Consider the following 20,333-nt stretch of genomic DNA (forward strand, 5'->3'; position numbering starts at 1 on the left):
ACAGCGTATAAATCAAATAATTTATGTTATTAACAGTGAGTCCCACGTTAACAAAATCATCCATTATATATTTAATAGAGGACTCGGCTACAAGTTTGACAATAATTGGGAGTTCATTAGCATTCTATTTTAATATAACCATTATTATTTTTTAAAACTTTATTTATTTATTATAAAAAAATTCCACTTTTTATTAACACTAAATCTACGTTCAAATTTGTAAACCATTTAATAATCGCTTAAGAACTCGTTAACCTTATCTAAAATTAGTGAAAATTAATGCAGAAAATAGTTTTGAATAAAAATGCAATTGATTTTCATTATCTTTTATTAATCTAAAATATTTTCAAGTAACCAATAGACATTTTAAAACTCACATAGATACGACTTGTTTTCTCAATTATTACTGAATTTAAATCATAAAATATATAATTTAATCATTATATAAATGTACAAGTAATCAAATCTGATTTCTAATAATTTAAATTATTTTATTGTTAAAATATTACATAATATTAAAAATATTCAATCACAGTTATATGATCCAACATTGAGTGAATCTCTTAACCAATTCAATTCCCATCCAATTTGGTATGGGACACTTTCCAAAAGGATCATTATCAAAGTGCAGACCAGCTTATCATATAAGAGAAATATCACAACAAAATGCATTTACAATGGTTTCTTAAGGCGTTCATGGTATTATTAGGACTATAAGAAATTTTGTTAACAAGATTGTATAAAATTCACAGAATAATAGGGAGAACAAAAGAGTTCACGACAATTCTATAGTCACTCAGCTTTCCCAGTTCAATATTTGACAGATTCTTATTTTAATTTAATCCTATGAAACTCGAGAGAAACATCTCTGCAAAATTCAATGCCCAGTCGTTTAAATCTGGCATGGGCATACTATATTTGATGGTGCATACTTCTTTGAACAGTCACCAACTGGTGAGGGTTTTCAATAATCTATAGTTGTTTACTGCGAAACCAAAAAAGGAAAAAGAGAAAAGCTATTACTGTTAACTAGTCGAACGAGTTTGTTGGACTACTGAATCTGTCGCACTGCGAGTTCTGCTCAGAAATGGAGCATAGACACCAGATAACCTACTCAGCCCAAACAAGCCAGAACTAGATCCATTGGTTCTACTCTCCTGAAAAGACATGCCCGTACTAATAAGGTCAAAACTCAAAAATATGTATTTAAGAAAAATAGGGCAACACAGACAATAAAAACATGCAAATAAAAATTTAGATTACAACTAGAGATCATTTTAATTAAATGGAAAAGATTTTTTATTGCAAAAATCACATCAATAAAAATATAACTGGGTTTTCCAAGGAGAATGCATCATTTCACAAATACGAACACAAACTTGTCAACTGTTAGCCACACATCCCACAAATATGTAAAATTATAAATCACTACAAATTACCGTAAATGCAGATTTAATGAGATCGATCATTTTCGTAGTCAAACATAGCCTAGCGTCTCTAAACAACTAAGCATTCCCACCACACACCTCTAGTAAATTAATCTGAGTAAGCAAAACAGAAATATTGCAAACCTGGACAGATCGATCAGAATTTGATGGAGATGGTTGATCAGCTGATATTGTTGGTGGTGGTCCAGCCTGTTAATAAGAAAACAAAATGGTAGGAAAAACTATCAATTAGCACAAATAGTGAAGCAGCAATAAAAGCTTTCAATTAAAAGTAAAGCACAGTTACAAAGACTGCATAACTTATATGATGGATTTGGATAAGTTAAGGAGGGATGAGAAAAGTGACACAACCCAATGAGAGGAAGGAATGAGAAAATCTTAATAAGGAGCAATGAATAAACAATTGCACCAATAACCACACCCTTAATTTGGACGTGTTTATCTGATTCTTTCCAAATACCAATCGCGTTATTAGATTCAGGGTTTGCTTGGCTGAGCAAGTGACAAAGGGGTAGATTGAAAATAAGTTGGAATGAAGAACAAAAAAAATTAAGTCATGGCTCAAAGTGAAAATAAGTACATTTCGTTTTCCAGATTCTCATGTTTCTGTTAAAGGCAACTGTAACCTTCATCTCAACTCCCCTACTTTCCACCAACCGAACCATGCAGGTACTAAGACTATGCATACCCAGGAAGTACAATTTCTATATCTATATAGAAGTTACCTTTGCTGATGGTGTAACAGATGGTAGCTCAAGAGATAGCCAAGATGAACCCGACTGTGAACCCTGTATAACACAGATTAAGGAGTAAGCATAGGAACAATTGTCAAAGAAAGTAAAAAGGGAAAATCTCCGGGTGGGGGTGAGGTGACTACAATACAAAACCAAACTTGATGACTGCATTCAGTCCTTGGCTGACAGCTTTATTTTTATAGGCCAATGAACAAAATATACTGCTAAACTAACAGCAAGACATCCTATAAATTTCCATTAAAATATACCAGCATGTCTAATTGATAAGAATAGTTCACCCAAAGGAATATTTTGCACTGATAAATGAAAGTAGGAAAAAATGCTTACCCTGGAAGAGGGTGAAACTGGTGGTAGCTCAATGGCTGGCCTAGAAGAACTGGATAATGATGGCTATATAATAAACAAAAAATAAGTGTTAGTAAATTCTATAGTCAAAGAAATAGAAAGATAATAGAACCCAAATCTTAAATTCAGACTGCAAAGCCCAGCAGACAGACAAAAAAAATCCATTGCAACAAAAGTTTAGTTCATACCTGAATAGACTCTGTGGTTCTGCTATTTTCCAAAGTTTTTGTAAATTGACACAGCATGGTTACTCCGTCAGTTGTGGCCACCTACACGGATTAAAGCTAGTAAACAGCAAATCACAGATATAAAGTATACTCATAACACAGAACATTAAATTATGCAGTAGTGACCTATTGACTATACCTGCTTCTCTTCTATTTCTTTAATTCTAGATTCCTGGGAAGAAAAGCAATGAGACTTGAGTTAAACAAGCAACAAAAGAATTAAAAGAAATAAGTATATTCTAGCAATGGAATTACCAGAACACGAACTGCAACATGAACAGACTTGAAATTTCCACTTATCGTATCTGCCTTCTGTTGAGTTACAGATATCTGTAATAGAAGATATCTATGGTTAAACAATGAAGAAGAAAAAGCAAGAGATCATAAAATCTTTACTTACCTCCTCCCTGGTACTTTCAGTAAGGGCAGCACATTCATCTAAACTTTCATCTAAACCGTTCATTCTTGAAGATAATTTCTTCTTTACATCCTGAAATCATTGCAGAAAACTAAATATTATTCATTCTCAGTCAGAAAAGTAATCTGCGAGAAGACAGGCTTTAGAAGCCTTATCTTATATAGAGCACACAAAGTTCCATTAAAAAATACTTGTTTGAAATATAGGAAACAAAGATCTTTTGATAATGGAATCATAATAATTTTAATGATGAAAAATATTGCACTTACAACTGCCACATTTACATGCATAACGACTCAAAAAATGCTTGAAAGAGAAATCAAGCTCAATGACTATTTGAAAGCAAACATAAAAGAGAGAATAAACTAGATTTACAAATTACAGTTCTGCCAGTTTACTACCAAATCCACTCATAAAAACATTATATTGTCATTGAAAAAAGTCCAATAAAGGACAAATATAACATAATGAGCACTTCTAGTGTTCCAGAGGATTCACACATGAGCTCAATATTAAAAAATGAAAAAACTAATATCCTCATCAAGTTCATATTTATAAATTTTCAATTCCAAAAACATCTGAATAAATACTACATAGTTGTATCATTATTAAAACTATTTACCCATTTGCTACTTGACATCTTGCTTTATACTGTGTGGCTATTCTACCCAACAGACAGGTGTCATTCCATGTCATCTCTAAAAGAAAATGTCTGGTTTTGACACAATCTAAGAACAAACTAAAGAATAGAAAGGAGAAATTACATCAATTGTTCCATACAGCTTCCCCATCTGATCACCAATAGATGTGCAAGCATCAGACAAACTACGTTTTGTTGCAAACATCAAATCAGGAAGCTTCCATCCCTGCAGACTCACAAGAGTCATAAAATTCAGTTAAGTGTGGGAAAATCGAAATTTGGAGAAAGTAAGGTAATAACATAACATTATAGTAAGATTAATTCTTAAAAAAGATAGAGAAACTGAACAAGCATCCAACTGCTCAAGCATAAAATTTGGTTTTGACAAATTCATGCACAATGACAGACTTTGGCATAAGAGGGGACAAAGCCTTTAAGAATTTGGAGCAATAATACATATACATTGTAGTACTAATACTACCCAACAAATTATTTGCTCCCATAGTTTTTAGAGTTTTCTTTTACGGTATAAAATTTTGTTCCTGGATTTTTCACTCCCATATAAACCTGACAACTAATAATCATCTAACAGAAAGCAATGGATAATTTATTCTGCTCCAAATTATGTGAAATATATCAATGGCAAGATTATTTGAGATAAAATTAAACCAGCAAAGACATTCCTAAAGTAAAGAATTATAAATGCAATTTAGCTAAGTTAAAAATAATATATCAATGACAAGATTGTTGTACTTTTATTACTACCCAACAATTTTAATTATTTTCTCCCATTGTTTTTAGAGTTTTATTTTTTCGTATATAAATTTTGTTGCCGGATTTTTCACTCCCATGCAAACATGACAACTAATAATCATCTAACTGCAAGCAAAGGATAATTTATTCTGCTCCAAATTATGTGAAATATATCAATTACAATGAGTTGACATAAAATTAAACCTGCGAAGACATTCCAAAGTAAAGAATTATAAATGCAATTTGGCCAAGTTAAAAAGAATATATCAATGACATGACAAGATTGTTGTACTACTATTACTACCCAACAATTTCAATTATTTTCTCCCATAGTTTTTAGAGTTTTCTTTTTTGGTATATAAATTTTGTTGCTGGATTTTTCACTCCCATGCAAACCTGACAACTAATAATCATCTAACTGCAAGCAATGGATAATTTATTCTGCTCCAAATTATGTGAAATATGTCAATGACAAGATGAGTTGAGCTAAAACTAAACCACCAAAGACATTTCTAAGAAAAGAATGATAATTGCAATTTGGCTAAGTTAAAAAGAATATTTGCAACAACTAAAACAAACATGATAGCTTGCCATTACCTTCCACCGGATGTATCCATATCCCACCACAACAATAACAACCACTGTTACATATTTCCTTCCACCTGTGCATTTCTCAAACAGTCAGAAAATAAGCACAGGAGTCAAAAAAACAAGGAAACACTGGTTAGCTTGTGCAAAGAACGGAGATACCCCACAATTAAAAGCAGTGTTCACAGGTTAGAAAATTAACAAATCAGTATTATTAAATTGCTGAAGAAATAACAAAAGGCCCCCACAAAATGTAAAAGTAAGTAGTCAACCAGCACCTGTTCCACTTGCATTTACAATAGTGATTGATCTATCTCTAGAAAGAAGTTGTAGTTCCTGCCGAAGACTGTTTACCTGTAGATCAACAGTTTATTAGCATTTTCAATTACCCCATATTTCTATATTTTTATAGATCTACAAATACACCACTTGTCTTTGTAGCCAACTCAACAGGGAAATAAAAACCCAATTCAACTACTAAAAGTTACATCTCTTATCATGTAAACCGATAAATGTTGTCAAACTTTTATTATTCAATTCAGAGACAAGTACAATGTTAAGGTTAGCATTTACATTATGTACATATACTTCAAAATACAACTTAGTTGTTATGAATGAGACAAATACAATACAGGTAAAAGGCTATATGCATATGCTCAGAACTCAAGTCATGTATAAGATTCACTGAATGATGTTCTGCATGATGCATGAGACTAAACTAAACAAAAAAACTATTCCTAATTAAAATTAAATATAATCAATAACTAAAAGGCAACAACATGCAAACCTGAGCCATTAAAGCATCATTATGTGGCAGCTTTTTAACAGCTGGAGCAGGATCATTGTTTTTAAGTTGCTTCAAAACAACCTGGTCAAAAAGTATACAATCAGTAAAAAGCCTGCACATGTCAACAAGAATAAATGCTAGCTGCCATATACTCACTATATTGATGGAAATTGAAAACAATCACTAACAAAAAATAACAGCATCCAGAACATTACCGAAGCCAAATTGATAAAGCAGGGTTCTAATGAATAACCAAAGTTTGGGTAAAACTATTTATAGATCAAGGTTGTTTACTATTTAATACTAATACTATTTAAGCGAGTTACAGCATTATGATATCATTTTAACACATTATTTTTAAAGTTTTATTAGAAGTTTGAAATACAATTCCCACACCATAAACCAATTATACTCTCCCTACCCATATCACAGTCCCGCAGCTACAGTATATACTAGCAGCTACCGTATATACTAGGTCTCCTCAAACTTCTGTTAATTTGCACAGCATCCCAAATTACCACTTTGGAAACCGAAACCGAAAAGAGTAGAATCGCGTGAAACAAAAGACAAGAAAAATAACAAAATCGGGGAAAAATGCAAAAACCGATCAACATCACTAGAAGCTTAAAAAAAGCTAAGTTGAGCTCTCAAAAACTAACCTTGAAAGCACCGGAGACGAGACCAGAAACGTCAGGCAGAGTGCCTTCTTTAGCAATTACTGAACCAACAATACCTAAAAGACAAACGAATTTCAGAAAACGTTTTTTTCTAATCCTAGCCTACAAAACACCATGCATACACCTACGAGAACGTCACCGTGAACTAATCTCTGAAATTTCAACACTCAATACAGAAATGCAACACAATAACCCTACCAACAGCCAAATTTTGTTCCATCGAAAAACAAAGGAACCTAAATTGCGATGGCATAAATTTCTGGATAAAGCAATTGAAATAAAAGGAAAAGAGGGAGATTAATTGGAGGAAGTGATGAGAGAGTGAACCTGCACCGAGGAGAATGGTGAGCTTGCCGAGTGAGAGAGCCATGGCAGAGCAGTGAGTCTGAGGAAGTAGCTAGCGCACTCTGTTGCGAAGCATTTGGAGCGAAACGGTGCGTTTAGGGTTGACGATGTGCGAGCGATTGTGCGTTTAGGGTTCTTTGTTGTTTGTGTTTGTTGGTGGTGTGAATAATCAGCGAGCGAGAGAAGAGAACGAAATCGAAGAAACCCTTTGGCTATTCACTGCTCCTACTTTTCCTCAGTGGACCCTTTTCCAAGTTGTGAGACATATAAAATAATGGTATATTAATAGTATATTCCCTTTCTAGTTAGGGTTAATACTTATAATCTATGCATTTTATTTGGGAACACATTCCCTTACCCTTCTATTTTTTATTTTTATTATTAATATGTATCTGTGTTTTTTATTATTGTTATATAAATTTTTTATTTTTACTTTTATTTTTGTATTTTTGTTTTTAACTGTATCTTTATTTATTATTATTATGTATTTATATTTTTTATTTCTATCATTACTATATTCATATTTTTTTTATTTATTATTATGATATATGTATTTGTATTTATTAAAATAAATTATAAATTTATAATCAAACATTCTAATTCATTATAAATGTATACTCAAACATTTCAATTCATATGTGTTTCTGTATATTTTAAATATTTATATATCTGTATTTTTTAAAATTAAATATAAATTCACATTGTAACATTCTAATTTATAGTAAATTTATGTGTTTTTGTGTTTTTTAAATATCAAATTATCTATCCACATTTTGTAGTTTTATAATTACGTGTATTTATATTTATTAAAATAAACTGTAAATTCATATTTATATTATTTTAATTCTTCATATTTATATTTAAAAATTTATAATCTTTTTAAGAAAAATATTAAAAAATGTACCATTTAAAAAATATATATATATAAGTTTCTTTGAATAAAAGAATAATGTATTACTTTTTACTGAATTTTTCATTTTCTACCATGTTAAACAATTCAATAAGAACAATAAAGAAAGATTACACATAAAAAATTTAAGAAATAAAAAGTTAAAATTTCACTTTATTTTCTTTTATGAGAGTTATAAGATTTTTATTTTTTTTTATTTGTTTAATTTTTTCCTTTCTTTTTCAAACTCAAACAACTATTTGGAGTTTTTTAGTTTTTTTTTTCATAGACTATATCTAGTCTTTCATTTTCTTTTAAAATGATGTCAATTTTTCATGTGATGGCACTTAATACCTAAATTTTATAAAAAAAAATATTACTATTCACTTCATATTATAAAAATTTATCTATTAATATTGAATAGATTATGTTTTTGCCTGACCTAAATTAACTTTTGTTTTTTTCTTAAAAGGTTAGATTTCTCTTAGAATGACTTTGATATCTTTGTCTTCTCGTGGCTTTTAGGATTACTGATTTTCGATTTGTACTTCTCTCTCCTAGATGAGCGGGGTGAGATACCTGCGAATGCGCTTCGATGCTCAAGTTAGTATGAGTACAATATGCCGATGAGTTAAAAGTGAAAAATTATCTTTGACGATGGGTTTCCTCTAGTATTTATAACTTTAGGATTAACCTCAACTATTATGGGTCTGTTCTTGGATTTCATACAAGAGCTCAATTGCGCATTAATAATAGTTTATAACTAAACTAGTATTACACTTAATCATGTGTTTATTGTTTGTTCTTAAGTTCATTTAGTCTTGTTGATCGGCCTCTTAACCATCTGGTAGTACAGTTTTTAATTGATGTTTGTTTTAATTATCTTTTTATCAGTTATTGTTGTTGTAATTTTTTTTTATCTCAACACATATTATTTTTTTAATAGTTTCTTATGATTTTTTTTTTCTTGGGGTGTTTCCTAAAATATTTTCCGTCAATATTAAGTATGATTTTTTTACAAATTGTGTTCATTTTTCAAATACATTTATTCAAAAATTGACAATAAAAAAGTCAACCAACACTATTATTATTATTATTATAATTTATATCTTTACACAAAGAATTTTTTTTTCTATTTTATCCTTATTATATTTAATTTTATTACTATATCTGAGAATTATTTCATTTTCTATTTTTTCTAAAACATATTAAAATATTTATCAAAATCAGTTTTGAACGTAGAGCTTTTCAATTTGAATTTTTTAATTTTTGAGATTTTATCACCATTTTTATCTCTTTTTTATTCTATCTATTTTTTTTTTCTAAAATCGCTTGAAACTGAATAACACGACTTTCATTTTTTTTTATCTCTCATACATCATGATAAAAATATATATATTTTATTTAAATAAAAATAAATATATAATAATAATAATAAAAATTGTAGATACCCAATCACACGCCTGTTTCCTATTAGTAATAATAATAGTAATAAACGTCAACCTATATAATTATAATAAAGCACTCCTTAATGACATGAGATTTTTTTTTTTTGACAGTTTCACTCGAAAATATCATAAATATTGATATTTTTGAATTATTAACAATTTTTATTTTTATTTTTTACATTTGATGGTAATTAAACTATTTGATCTAAAGGATAAAAATTGAAATTTAATACATTAGATTTGTCCTATTCAAATAAAATATTGAAAAAAATAAAATAATTTAAAATGAGATGAACTTAAATTCAATGTATTTGAATGTGTTATAAATTATGATATTCCCTATTCAAACACATTTAGTGAGTTTCAAATGAGAATTTTAAGAAAGTTTGGTATTTATATACAGAATTTGAAATAATTGATGACAAAACATGTTATTTTGTTAAGAAATTTAAAAAGAAATTGAAACACTATAATTTGACGAGAATATCAATTCCACTTCAAAAGTAAAATTTTAAATTCTTCATATTTCCATTTTCCATTTTATATTATCTTTTTAGCTCAATTTTATTTAAGACATCATTGACCATTGACTAATGTTAAAATATTATTGGCTCACGCGAGTTTTGAATGTCATGATTTCAATAATATGTTTTAATATATGCTAATAAATATATTTTTTTTTTCATAAAAAAGTCAACCATTTACTTTTTTAGCAATCATCAAGGTTATTTTACAATAAATGTTAGCATAAAGTTATTTTTCAACTAACACTACTCAATAATTTTTCTGTCAACATTAATAATGTTTTTTCATCTCAACATTTTATTTCAATTTGTGTCATTTAGAATTTTATTTAGCTAGTTTTTTTTTTAAGTTAAGATTATTTTTTTGGCAATTTCTTCTGCAATATATGAATTTTAATATGTATGCAATTCATTATTGAAAATGACAAAAAATACTTTTACAAAATGACGAAAATAACTTTAAATAAAAGGAGTTATGTAGATAAAAAATACTTTTGAAGTTCTTTTACTGAAAATATTAAAGGTTTTTTGAATTTGGCTTTTCAGAACACATTTTTTAATTTTGGATTTTTTTTCTAAAATACATTTTTAAATTCTGTATTTTTTTTTAAATGCATTTACAGATATGTTCTGGATTTTTTTTTCCATAATACATTTATGGATTTTAATTTTCAGAACACATTTTGAATTCTGAAATACATTTAATGTACTTTTACATTTTGGATTTCCTTTTTTAGAATAAATTTTGACTTTTAAATTATATTTTTTGAATTCCCATTTTTTAAAGGATAATTTTGGAAAATTTTAAAGAGGAAAGATGTAGGTAGAAATTGATATTAAGAACTTGCCTTATTTTTCGATCATCTTTAGTTTGAATATTTTTTACCAGTTTTGGTGATTGATGTAAACTCATTTTTTTCTTTTATGCTAATAACAATTATTTTGTATTTACATTGTTAGATATTTTGTTTTTCCTTTTGTAAAACACAGTTATTTCTCCTTCAAGTAAAAACAAGACAAGAAACATTAGTGTTTTTTTCATGTTTTGGGAATGAGACAAGAAACACTTGGTAGCATCCGAAGGAAAATTCACTTTTCTGGAATGGGCATATAAAGGACTCCGCCATAGTCACAACCAATTCAAATTCATCAAGGGAAGAATCAGACACAGTGGAATCAGTGTTGTGGTAGTGGAAGAATCAGTGAGAGTCTCATAGTTATGGCGAGAGTGGGGAGAATGAAGTTGGGTTCAGAAGGGTTGGAGGTGTCTGTGCAGGGACTGGGGTGCATGGGAATGTCTGCAAACTATGGCCCTCCCAAGCCAGACACTGATATGATTGCTCTTATTCACCATGCTGTTCAAAAGGGTGTCACTTTTCTTGACACTTCCGACGTCTATGGTCCTCACACCAACGAAGTTCTGTTAGGAAAGGTTGAATCTTTGTGTTGTTTAATGTCATGATTCTTGTCCTTTCACTTCAGCATGCCTATGATGTGATATATTTTTCTGTTGGGTCTAGCTAACCAGTGCTCTAAAAGAACAAATAATCGACAAATTGAACTTTTCAGGAAAAAAAAAGAGTGTTTTTAGTCTTGATATCAACTTGGTTTTGGTTTATGTTTTTTAATGAATTTTGTCCTCTAACTTTCAAAAACATGTGAACTCAGCTTCTGATATCAGAGTGTATTACTACACTTCCTGATATTATTTTTTTTTACTTTTGATTCATGGAAGAGCTCTTGTTACTGCTTTTCTTTTTATTGTTGCTATGATATGATATGAGATAATGGAGTGTGCATATGTATTTGCTTGTTGCAGGCTTTGAAGGGAGGGGTGAGAGAGAAGGTTGAATTGGCTACCAAGTTTGGAGTCAAACTCGCCGAAGGGAAAAGGGAGATCCTTGGGGATCCAGCATATGTGAGGGCTGCTTGTGAGGGCAGCTTGAAGAGACTTGACATCAATTGCATTGATCTCTATTACCAACATCGTATTGATACTCGTGTGCCTATTGAAGTCACGGTTTCACCCTTTCTTTGAGCTTTGCTTGATTTATCTTGTCTTTGGGTGGAATATTTGGCTAGACTAATAATATGCTTGTAGGAAATTTAACTGGCTAGCTATAAACTCTGCACTAATATAACTAAACTATGCATTTTGTGTGCATTCCACCTTTTTTGTGCACTATAGAGAAGTAATGCCATCGTCATATTGAAACTACTTGGTTTAAAACTATTCAGCAGATTTTGACCATCATCATTCGTCCTCTAATTTCCTCAGGCTAGCTTACCATTGGGTCAAATTGTGCTAACAATCGAGTTCATGCATAATCCACTAATCCGAAACTTAATTTGAAAGCCATATTTCGACCCAGACGTTTTCGGGATGCCCCAATAACCAACGAATAGCAAGTGTTTTTCCTTGTGTGGATCCTATTTCAACTGGAACTTGATGAGTTGATCTGCCTATGTATCGGGAGTTACTCCATGTATTGCTTGTCGGTGGATTTTTTTCTGTCTTCTGTTGAATTTTTTCATAGAGTGACATTGTTCTCCAAGACAAATCGCAATAACAAGATCATAGAAACCATAGAGGATTATAAATCTCTAATACCTCATTAGAATTTATGGTCGATGAGTGAAACTATTTGACAAAATTCACTTAAATTGGATAAATTTTTGTTCATCCAAGTTTGTGAACCCTCGTTCTTGTCTTAATTTTGGCTATGTGTTACTTGGCCACTTCATGTCACACCCAGACATGTGCTTTACATGTAATTGATGTTATGAAATTTGTGTTTGACATTAGATATAGCCATTTGTTCACATATGTAAAAGGATAACCTGTGATGACTTCAAGTTTTTTCCTTGCTTTTGAATTGTAAGATTGGGGAGCTTAAAAAACTTGTTGGCGAGGGCAAAATAAAATATATTGGTCTGTCTGAGGCCTCAGCTTCAACAATCAGAAGAGCACATGCAGTTCATCCCATAACAGCCGTGCAGTTGGAGTGGTCACTATGGTCAAGAGATGTCGAGGAAGAAATAGTTCCAACTTGCAGGTGTGATTTAATATACAAACATTATGTTCTATCATCAAGCAATTCCCTTTATGAGGTTCTATAAAACTGCAATTCAATTTTTACTTCTCAGGGAACTTGGCATTGGAATTGTTGCATATAGTCCTCTCGGGCGAGGATTCTTCTCATCAGGAACAAAGCTGCTTGAGAATTTGACACAGGATGATGCCCGAAAGGTTTGTGAAAATCATGCTATTACAGAAGTTCTGAAATTCATGTCAGTTACTTGTGCATCCTCGTTGCCAAATCTCCTATACTGCTTTGGAATCTTGGGTTATTTCAAGGCCCTTGAATGTCATGCAGTGACATCTACTTCTAACCTTGGCTCTCTTGAATTTTCAATTTTAGTTAGTCCTTACATTAATAACTAAAATGTTTCTGCTAATATTACTGTTAAATCAGTCATACTAATTGTCTATAGTGCCTGCAGTAATTGTATATATCTTCACAATACAATAATTGTGTCACTAACTGAAAACATTCAAAAGTTTATACTTTTGGATGCACCAATGCCAGAATCAGCAAACTAGCTTGTTTTTGTGTATGGCTTTTGCATTGAGTTTAACTATAATAGTTGTACACTTTGCATCTACTTTTCCCCCTTAACACGGGTTTGGCTGTACACATAATAATGAATTATTCTGTAAATTTATGCTAATGAACACAGTTGAAAACTCTATAAACAATAAATAGGTTGTTAGGAACCAAGATGTGTATTCTAGGCGGCAAAGGAACCAATGAGATGTAATGGGTCGTTAGAGCAGTTAGAGGGATCTGTTTTACAGTTTGGGAGTTAAGAGGAGAGGGACTTGTAAATAAATACCATTGCATTTTAAATAGGGGCATTCTTTTGGTAATTGAAATTGTTCCGACATCAAATCCGAGAGATAGAATCGTTAGAGTCAGTCACCGCATCCGATGTATTGTTCGCTTTGAACTGTTTATACAGAATAAAGGGGGTTTTCCCTTGGCATAGCAGAATAAGAAACTTTCCCTCTAATACTGTTCTGTCTCGTCTCTCATTCTTCTCTTAACCATTCAGCTATAGTGGTTAGTTTTCATGATTTCGTTTCTCCCAAGGTTTTTATCAATTGGTATTAGAGCTTTCCCTTGTGTCTCTCACCTGCAGATTACTAGCACAGGTATTGATGCTGGCATTGCAGTGTTCGTTTGGTATTGTGCATTTTCATGATAAATTTAGAAATATGAGAGCAATGTCATGATCAAGCCATAATAAAAGTGTAACATACATCTTCCACTTCCCATCGATATTTCCTTGAAACATTTTTCTTTCTTTGAAGGAGTTATCATTGATTTATTCTGTTTGTACAAAAACTAGCTGTTCACTGGAATTACTTACCTTAGTACTTTCAAGACAGCATTCTCCCTATATATTTTTTATCTTTTCACTTCTCATAATTAACCTTTTCATCCTTGACATATGAACTGTTAAGAGATGTTGAATGACCAAACAAATAATTAAAAAGAGAGAACTAACAAGAACATTCATCGGCTTTGAGAGAACGTGGTGTATGTTTCTTCATTTGGATTCAGTGCCTCGTGTGTATGTCATACTCTATTTTCTGTGGTACAACGGGTTTTTGGCTTAACACAACATTTTGTGATGATAATTTTATATGATCAGACTAAACTGAACAACAGTGAGTATAAGGGTTGGATCATCCTGAAGTGGTCCTTATGTATATAATTTTATTGCTGATAGAAAAAAAAACTGAACAACAGTGAACCCAAAGAATAATAAAAATAGGAACAGATTTGAAATATGTTATATATGATTTCATAGCATACTACGGACCATTTCTGCTTCCCTAAATCATGGTTTTTGGATTTTCCTCCCTGACATCTTTATCTTACTATCTAAATCAATGAAATTGCCTTGTTTTCTTTTTATATTTCGTCATTGATACCTAAATAGAATCTTCTATGTGTATTTAATTCTATTGCAGTTTATGCCCAGATTCAAACCTGAAAATGCAGAGCAGAATAGTATTATATTTGAGAGGGTCAATGAACTGGCTACAAGAAAGGGATGTACTCCATCTCAACTTGCATTGGCCTGGGTCCATCACCAAGGAAAAGACGTGTGCCCAATACCCGGAACAACCAAAATTGAGAACTTTAATGAAAACATTGGGGCTTTGTCTGTCAAACTGACACCAGAAGAAGTTGCAGAACTTGAGTCCTTTGCTGCTGCAGATGTTGTTAAGGGTGATAGATACATGGATGGGGCATCTACATGGAAGACATCTGATACTCCACCACTTTCTTCTTGGAAAGCTGTATAATCAAGTGCATTGCTCAATGCTTGTACTACTGTATGGCTGTGCCAGTACCTTATGCATTTGCTGTTTAAATGAATTTATCTGTTTTGAACTCTTCTGGTTTCTAGCAGCAGTTGGTGTCTTTGCATGTGGTTTGAACTCTGTCAGATGATCCCATATTGCTTGAGTTGTGCACACTAATCTTTGAGTTCAGTGGAAATGAGTTTATACAAATACATGATTATGGCTTTGCGTTCTAAAATTCTCAGCAATTATATATATAAAGAAGCATACTAAATGAGAACCATTTATATCTCAATGCTTTTAGCTTCATTTATATTTTAATTGATAAACAATTATCATTTTTATGTATCAGTTTTGCTCATCTCCACTCATCTGAATTTCACATGTATTTATGAGACTCAGACACCGATACTCGTAGGACACTATCCGTGAAGTGTCATATTCAAAAAAATATTTGTTGGATTTCTGACAATTCTAGTTCGATTCTAACACAATTTTAAAAAGGAGAAATACATTAATTTTCTAAAAACTTAAATTTATTGTAAATTTTTTTAATACGATTATAAAAATAAGAAACCAATCATTTTGAACCAGTGATGGAAAAACATCTTTCTGCTCCAAAAAAAATTGAAACATACTTGTACACATAAATCTTTATTGTCAATTAATATAATTCATAATTATAATATATATATATATATATATTTTATTTTTATTTTTTTGTCTTTGTGTCCTACATTTTAGAAATTATAGGTATTTCCGTGTCTGTGTCAGAAGTGATAACTAGTCAACGGTAAAATCTATATTTTTTTATTCATACATACATGTGTATATATACCCACACAGTGGTACCTAGGACATGACCATATAATTAGAGTTAAGATCGAACCTTTGCATTAAGAGTCAATGAATAACAGCATATTATACAAAGAAGATATACTATTCTCAAAATCAAACTAAAACGAAAATGCTGCTAAATAGCAGCATCTTCTGCCTGCAACACCTTCTTCCCAAGTTCTGATTCAAAATAGTGCTTTAAAATCCATCTGGAAGAGTGCCAACTTGAGGCAAAAAAGAAACATAGCATCCTTGTCTGCAACACTTTAGGAACTGGAATGATTGACTTTTGTAGTGTCCCTTTTTGTTGCTTCTATTCTCCCAAGAATTCCCTTAACTGCTGTATCAAATGCATCTTCAACTGTCTCTAATCTAGAACTTGGATAACGATATATTATTCTTGGAATAAGCCTTATGATCTCCTTTTTCATAGCCAACACTTCACTTTTTGGAACTTTAGACAATGTCTCATTGATCATTACCCTCTTCTCTGTGACATCTGTTATTGGTATGTATACAGAGTAGCTGGAACCATTTTTGGGTAAATGCCACAAATATTGGTTATATGCTGATCTTGGATCAAAGAAAACAGGAATGCAACCAGCCAGAATTGAGTCAAAAGTTGATCTCCTAGTGAATGAATCCCCTGGAGGCTGGATACAGAACACTGAGCTTTGAAACACCTTTGTCACTTGCACAGGATCATTGCAATTGTTATGATAATGACTATCATGACAATTTAGAAGTTTGCAACTCCTAGAGGATTGACATTGTTTGATTATCTCATTTCTGATGGATGATGAGGAAGAATTATTAGAAGCAGGCCTTGGAGCACCTGCAAATGAAAACAAGTAAGGCCTTTTCACATCTCTCATTTTCTTCTGCCACTGAAAAATCTCCCTATCCTTATTGGGATGAAAATAAGTTGGATATGGGATAGCAAATTCATTTTCCTCTGAACCAGCAGATTCAATCAGCAAAATTGACATGTTTCTTGCTTCTGGCAAAAGCATTAGTTTGGTGCCCCAATCACCATTCATATCTGTTACTCTTTTGAAGTCCCAACCAATTCTCCCTCCAACTATGAAATGATCCCTACCCCACATTCTTTTCCACTCTGGTTGTTGTGACAACCATTTCACTAGCTCTTTTGGTGAAGCATCTCTTGTTGAAACATTGAATCCCCCCCAAAGGTACTGACCCACATCAAGGCCTGCATAATAGGGTACATATATAGCAGAAGCCAGTGATGAATCCTTGGTTAAGCACTTGTAGTTCTTCATTGTGTTATGGAAAATAACTTCAAGTGAAAATTGGTTAGTTGCATACCAGTTTTCCTTCAACAGAACCTTCTCCTTTGACTTCTCAATAACCTTAGGTCCAAGGCCTAAGTTGGACATGTAAGGGCACATATCAAACCATCTCATGAGAGAGTGACAACCCTTCACCAAGTCCTCATTGAACCTGCTAGCAAGATCATGAACATAGATATATTGGCCTGCACAAGAATCCAAATTTCTTGAGGGAGAATTTGCAACAACTCCAACACTGTCTCTCTTATGCACTTCACCAGGAACTGTTGATACATTATTTTGATTTGCATGGATTGTTTTCTCAGGACAATCAGCAGTTTCATTGAAAATGAAAGAAGAATCTGAGGGTTCAGGCATGGTTTGCATATGTTCATGGTTTGCACCATTCATGTGGAAAAGCAAAAAATCGATGCCATGATCACTGACAGCCGCATAATAATCCAAGAGAAGCAATGAGAAACAGAAAACAAAGGATATCAGAAACACAAACCGGAGGTTATCAAAGTGCTTCCCCAATGGAGGCTTGTCCATGTTCAGTGTTTGGCCTTTTGACATTCAGCAAAAGAGCATTTTTTTCTCTCTGATATGAGAAAAGGGATTGTGAAATTCAAAGTTTGAGTACATGGCATGGTAATCTGGGAAGAAAAGGAGGAAAGATACTAATGGCATAGAAAAATCATTAATGAATATTTTTTTTGGCATTAAAGGAAGAACTGCATAACAATGGAAAGTAATTAAAGTGTTAATATTTGATTGAAGATGCATTAAAGGAATAAAATCATTCAAAGGATCAAAAACCATAAACTTGTTATTCCATGCATTAATGAGGAGAGAGGCACTGAAATACTTCATCGTCATCAACCCTTTATATGGTAATCAAAGAACAAGAGATGATTTGCTGCAAAACATGCAGCATTCGTTGCATTAGATTGAGATTGCTTCATTATTCAATTGCTACACGTTTATATTAATGAAATTGAAAAAGTTACTTTGACAACACTACAATCGAAGATACTATATTACAACCTTTACAAACTTTCTTCGTCTTTTGAAATTTTTCACAGTAAAAAAAATATTTCTCTTTTCTATGTTTAGAAGTTATAGTCTAAAGCAATTCACAGAGACCAGCTGTAAGAAGAAAATTGAAATATTAAGATTTGAATAAGAAAAAACTCATTAAATAGAAACTAATTTTACAGATAAAAAATAATTAGTTGATATATTAATAAAATTAGATATTATTTTAAAGACTAACAAAATTATTAGTATATAAATTAGTTTTTATGATTGATAAATACTTCCTAAATTGGTATCTAATTAGATATCAATTTTAAAATTTAAATAATTAATTGCTAAAATCTAGGTAGTTAATTAGATACAAATTTATAAACTATTTATCAATAATAAAAACTAATTTAAATATCAATAAATTTTTAGTTTGTAAAATAGTATCTAATTTGGTTAATATAATAATAATTATTTTTTGTCAATAAAAATAATTTCTATTAAATAATTTTATATTATTATAACTTACATCTTTACGACTAATATTTCAGTTTTATTATAATAGTATGTATATATTAAATCAAGAATTGTCAAAATAGTTATATAATTGATAGAGCTTTTAATTTATGTATAAATTATTTTTTCTAATTTTCCCTCGTACTATTAATTATGGAAAAATTTATATCAAACACACTTCCGACAATGGTAGATAATATTATAAATTCCTAATTTACTAATATTTCTTGTATGCTTTTATATCAAATAAATATATTTTTACTCTTTTTAAATAATTATTTAATGCTATTGACATATATACCTTATATTTTGATATCAAATCAATATTTTTTTTACTTTAAATAATTATTTAATGTTAAATTAATAATATAATTAAGTACATTAATTAATATTTATTTTTTTCACAATAGATATTAAAATAATCTTAATTCATATTAAAGGTGGGTCTCAAGTAACGGATTCTAAACTCATAACTCAATTCTTAGGAAAATGAGTTGAATGTCATTGGATTTAACTAAATCATAAATAAAATTCAACCTAATCTAATTAGTCAAATAGTAATAAATTGAGTAGTAAATTTATTATTCAACACTACAATCTATACACAATCTTTATATTATTAGAATTAATACATTTTAAGATATATTTTTTAAAATATTTTTGTTTTATATATATATATATATATATATTTGGATATTTTACAAATATAATTTTTTCAGATAAATATAAATAAATTTTAGCATTTTAATCATAAATTTAGAATAATGATCGAGTTTAAAAGAAGTTTTTGGTTTATTTTTTATGAAATAATTTGAAAATTCTTATATAATAGCATTTAGTAATTATTTCTATTTGTCTTGTTATTTTAAATGTTAATTTGTAGTAAAAACTTATTTAATTGGCATATAATAATTATAAAATATTCGATCATATGACATGTTTGGAACTTGGAACACTTCGTAATCGTACCTTTGACTTTACACCAGTTTCGTTTAGGTCTCATAATTATTATTATTATTTTATCGTAAATTTTATTAAAATTCACTACATTTTTTAGTTAATTTCTTATTATCAATATGTTATTTTATTTTTGTTTGGCTATAAAGAAAAATAAAATTTATTTCCTTAATTATTTTAATTGATATTAAAGTGTATTCAATCAATATTAATTAAATGAAATATTTATTACAAGTTGTCATTATGAAACCAGTCTTTTAATAACGGTCTTAAACTTAAGAATTAATTATTAAAATTAAGACTTTTGTGTTGTATAAGAGTTTGAGTCTCGAGAATTAAAAAAATCAATGAATTTTTAAAGTTACAAAAAACTGAAGTGCTAGTGAAAAATTATAAAATTGTGTAATTTATAACTTTGACTATTGAAATAAAACTTGCAAGATGAAATTAAAATGATATAACATAGTAAAATTCAATTAAA

The 20,333-nt window shown here is 30.4% G+C and overlaps 3 protein-coding genes across 3 annotated transcripts; 1 reads left to right on the forward strand and 2 right to left on the reverse strand.

Moving 5' to 3' along the window:
- Positions 1-721: 721 nt before the first annotated feature.
- LOC137823352 (uncharacterized) lies at positions 722-7,290 on the reverse strand. Its single transcript, XM_068628451.1, has 14 exons — positions 6,966-7,290; positions 6,621-6,694; positions 5,962-6,042; positions 5,453-5,528; positions 5,184-5,248; positions 3,958-4,059; positions 3,176-3,265; positions 3,031-3,105; positions 2,915-2,947; positions 2,737-2,817; positions 2,531-2,593; positions 2,174-2,236; positions 1,572-1,637; positions 722-1,157 (listed from the first exon to the last, which is right to left on the reverse strand). The coding sequence occupies exons 1-14, from the start codon at positions 7,006-7,008 to the stop codon at positions 1,026-1,028; spliced, it is 1,044 nt and encodes a 347-aa protein (XP_068484552.1). The 5' UTR covers positions 7,009-7,290; the 3' UTR covers positions 722-1,025.
- Positions 7,291-10,690: 3,400 nt separating this feature from the next.
- Positions 10,691-15,436, forward strand: LOC137825745 (probable aldo-keto reductase 2). The gene is made up of 5 exons (XM_068631501.1): positions 10,691-11,276; positions 11,664-11,864; positions 12,728-12,900; positions 12,992-13,094; positions 14,886-15,436. The coding sequence occupies exons 1-5, from the start codon at positions 11,064-11,066 to the stop codon at positions 15,222-15,224; spliced, it is 1,029 nt and encodes a 342-aa protein (XP_068487602.1). The 5' UTR covers positions 10,691-11,063; the 3' UTR covers positions 15,225-15,436.
- A 769-nt stretch (positions 15,437-16,205) lies between these two features.
- Positions 16,206-17,945, reverse strand: LOC137825743 (probable xyloglucan galactosyltransferase GT15). The gene has a single exon (XM_068631500.1). It carries the CDS (start codon positions 17,927-17,929, stop codon positions 16,328-16,330), a length of 1,602 nt encoding a protein of 533 aa, XP_068487601.1. The 5' UTR covers positions 17,930-17,945; the 3' UTR covers positions 16,206-16,327.
- Between the last annotated feature and the right edge of the window lie 2,388 nt (positions 17,946-20,333).

This window comes from Phaseolus vulgaris, chromosome 8 (genome assembly GCF_000499845.2).
Source record: "Phaseolus vulgaris cultivar G19833 chromosome 8, P. vulgaris v2.0, whole genome shotgun sequence".
In the NCBI taxonomy this organism is placed as follows: Eukaryota; Viridiplantae; Streptophyta; class Magnoliopsida; order Fabales; family Fabaceae; genus Phaseolus; species Phaseolus vulgaris.

What these genes read in the sequence shown, in the direction of transcription:
- LOC137823352 (XM_068628451.1), bottom strand. Translation starts at nt 7,008, where the DNA reads ATGGCTCTCTCACTCGGCAAGCTCACCATTCTCCTCGGTGCAG. An exon ending in TCGTCTCCGGTGCTTTCAAG is followed by an intron (nt 6,043 to 6,620) that starts GTTAGTTTTTGA and finishes CTTTTTGACCAG; the next exon opens with GTTGTTTTGAAGCAACTTAA. An exon ending in CTGTTACACCATCAGCAAAG is followed by an intron (nt 1,638 to 2,173) that starts GTAACTTCTATA and finishes TCTTATTAACAG; the next exon opens with GCTGGACCACCACCAACAAT.
- LOC137825745 (XM_068631501.1), top strand. Translation starts at nt 11,064, where the DNA reads ATGGCGAGAGTGGGGAGAATGAAGTTGGGTTCAGAAGGGTTGGAGGTG. An exon ending in GTGTGCCTATTGAAGTCACG is followed by an intron (nt 11,865 to 12,727) that starts GTTTCACCCTTT and finishes TTGAATTGTAAG; the next exon opens with ATTGGGGAGCTTAAAAAACT. An exon ending in GAAATAGTTCCAACTTGCAG is followed by an intron (nt 12,901 to 12,991) that starts GTGTGATTTAAT and finishes TTTACTTCTCAG; the next exon opens with GGAACTTGGCATTGGAATTG.
- LOC137825743 (XM_068631500.1), bottom strand. Translation starts at nt 17,929, where the DNA reads ATGTCAAAAGGCCAAACACTGAACATGGACAAGCCTCCATTGGGGAAG.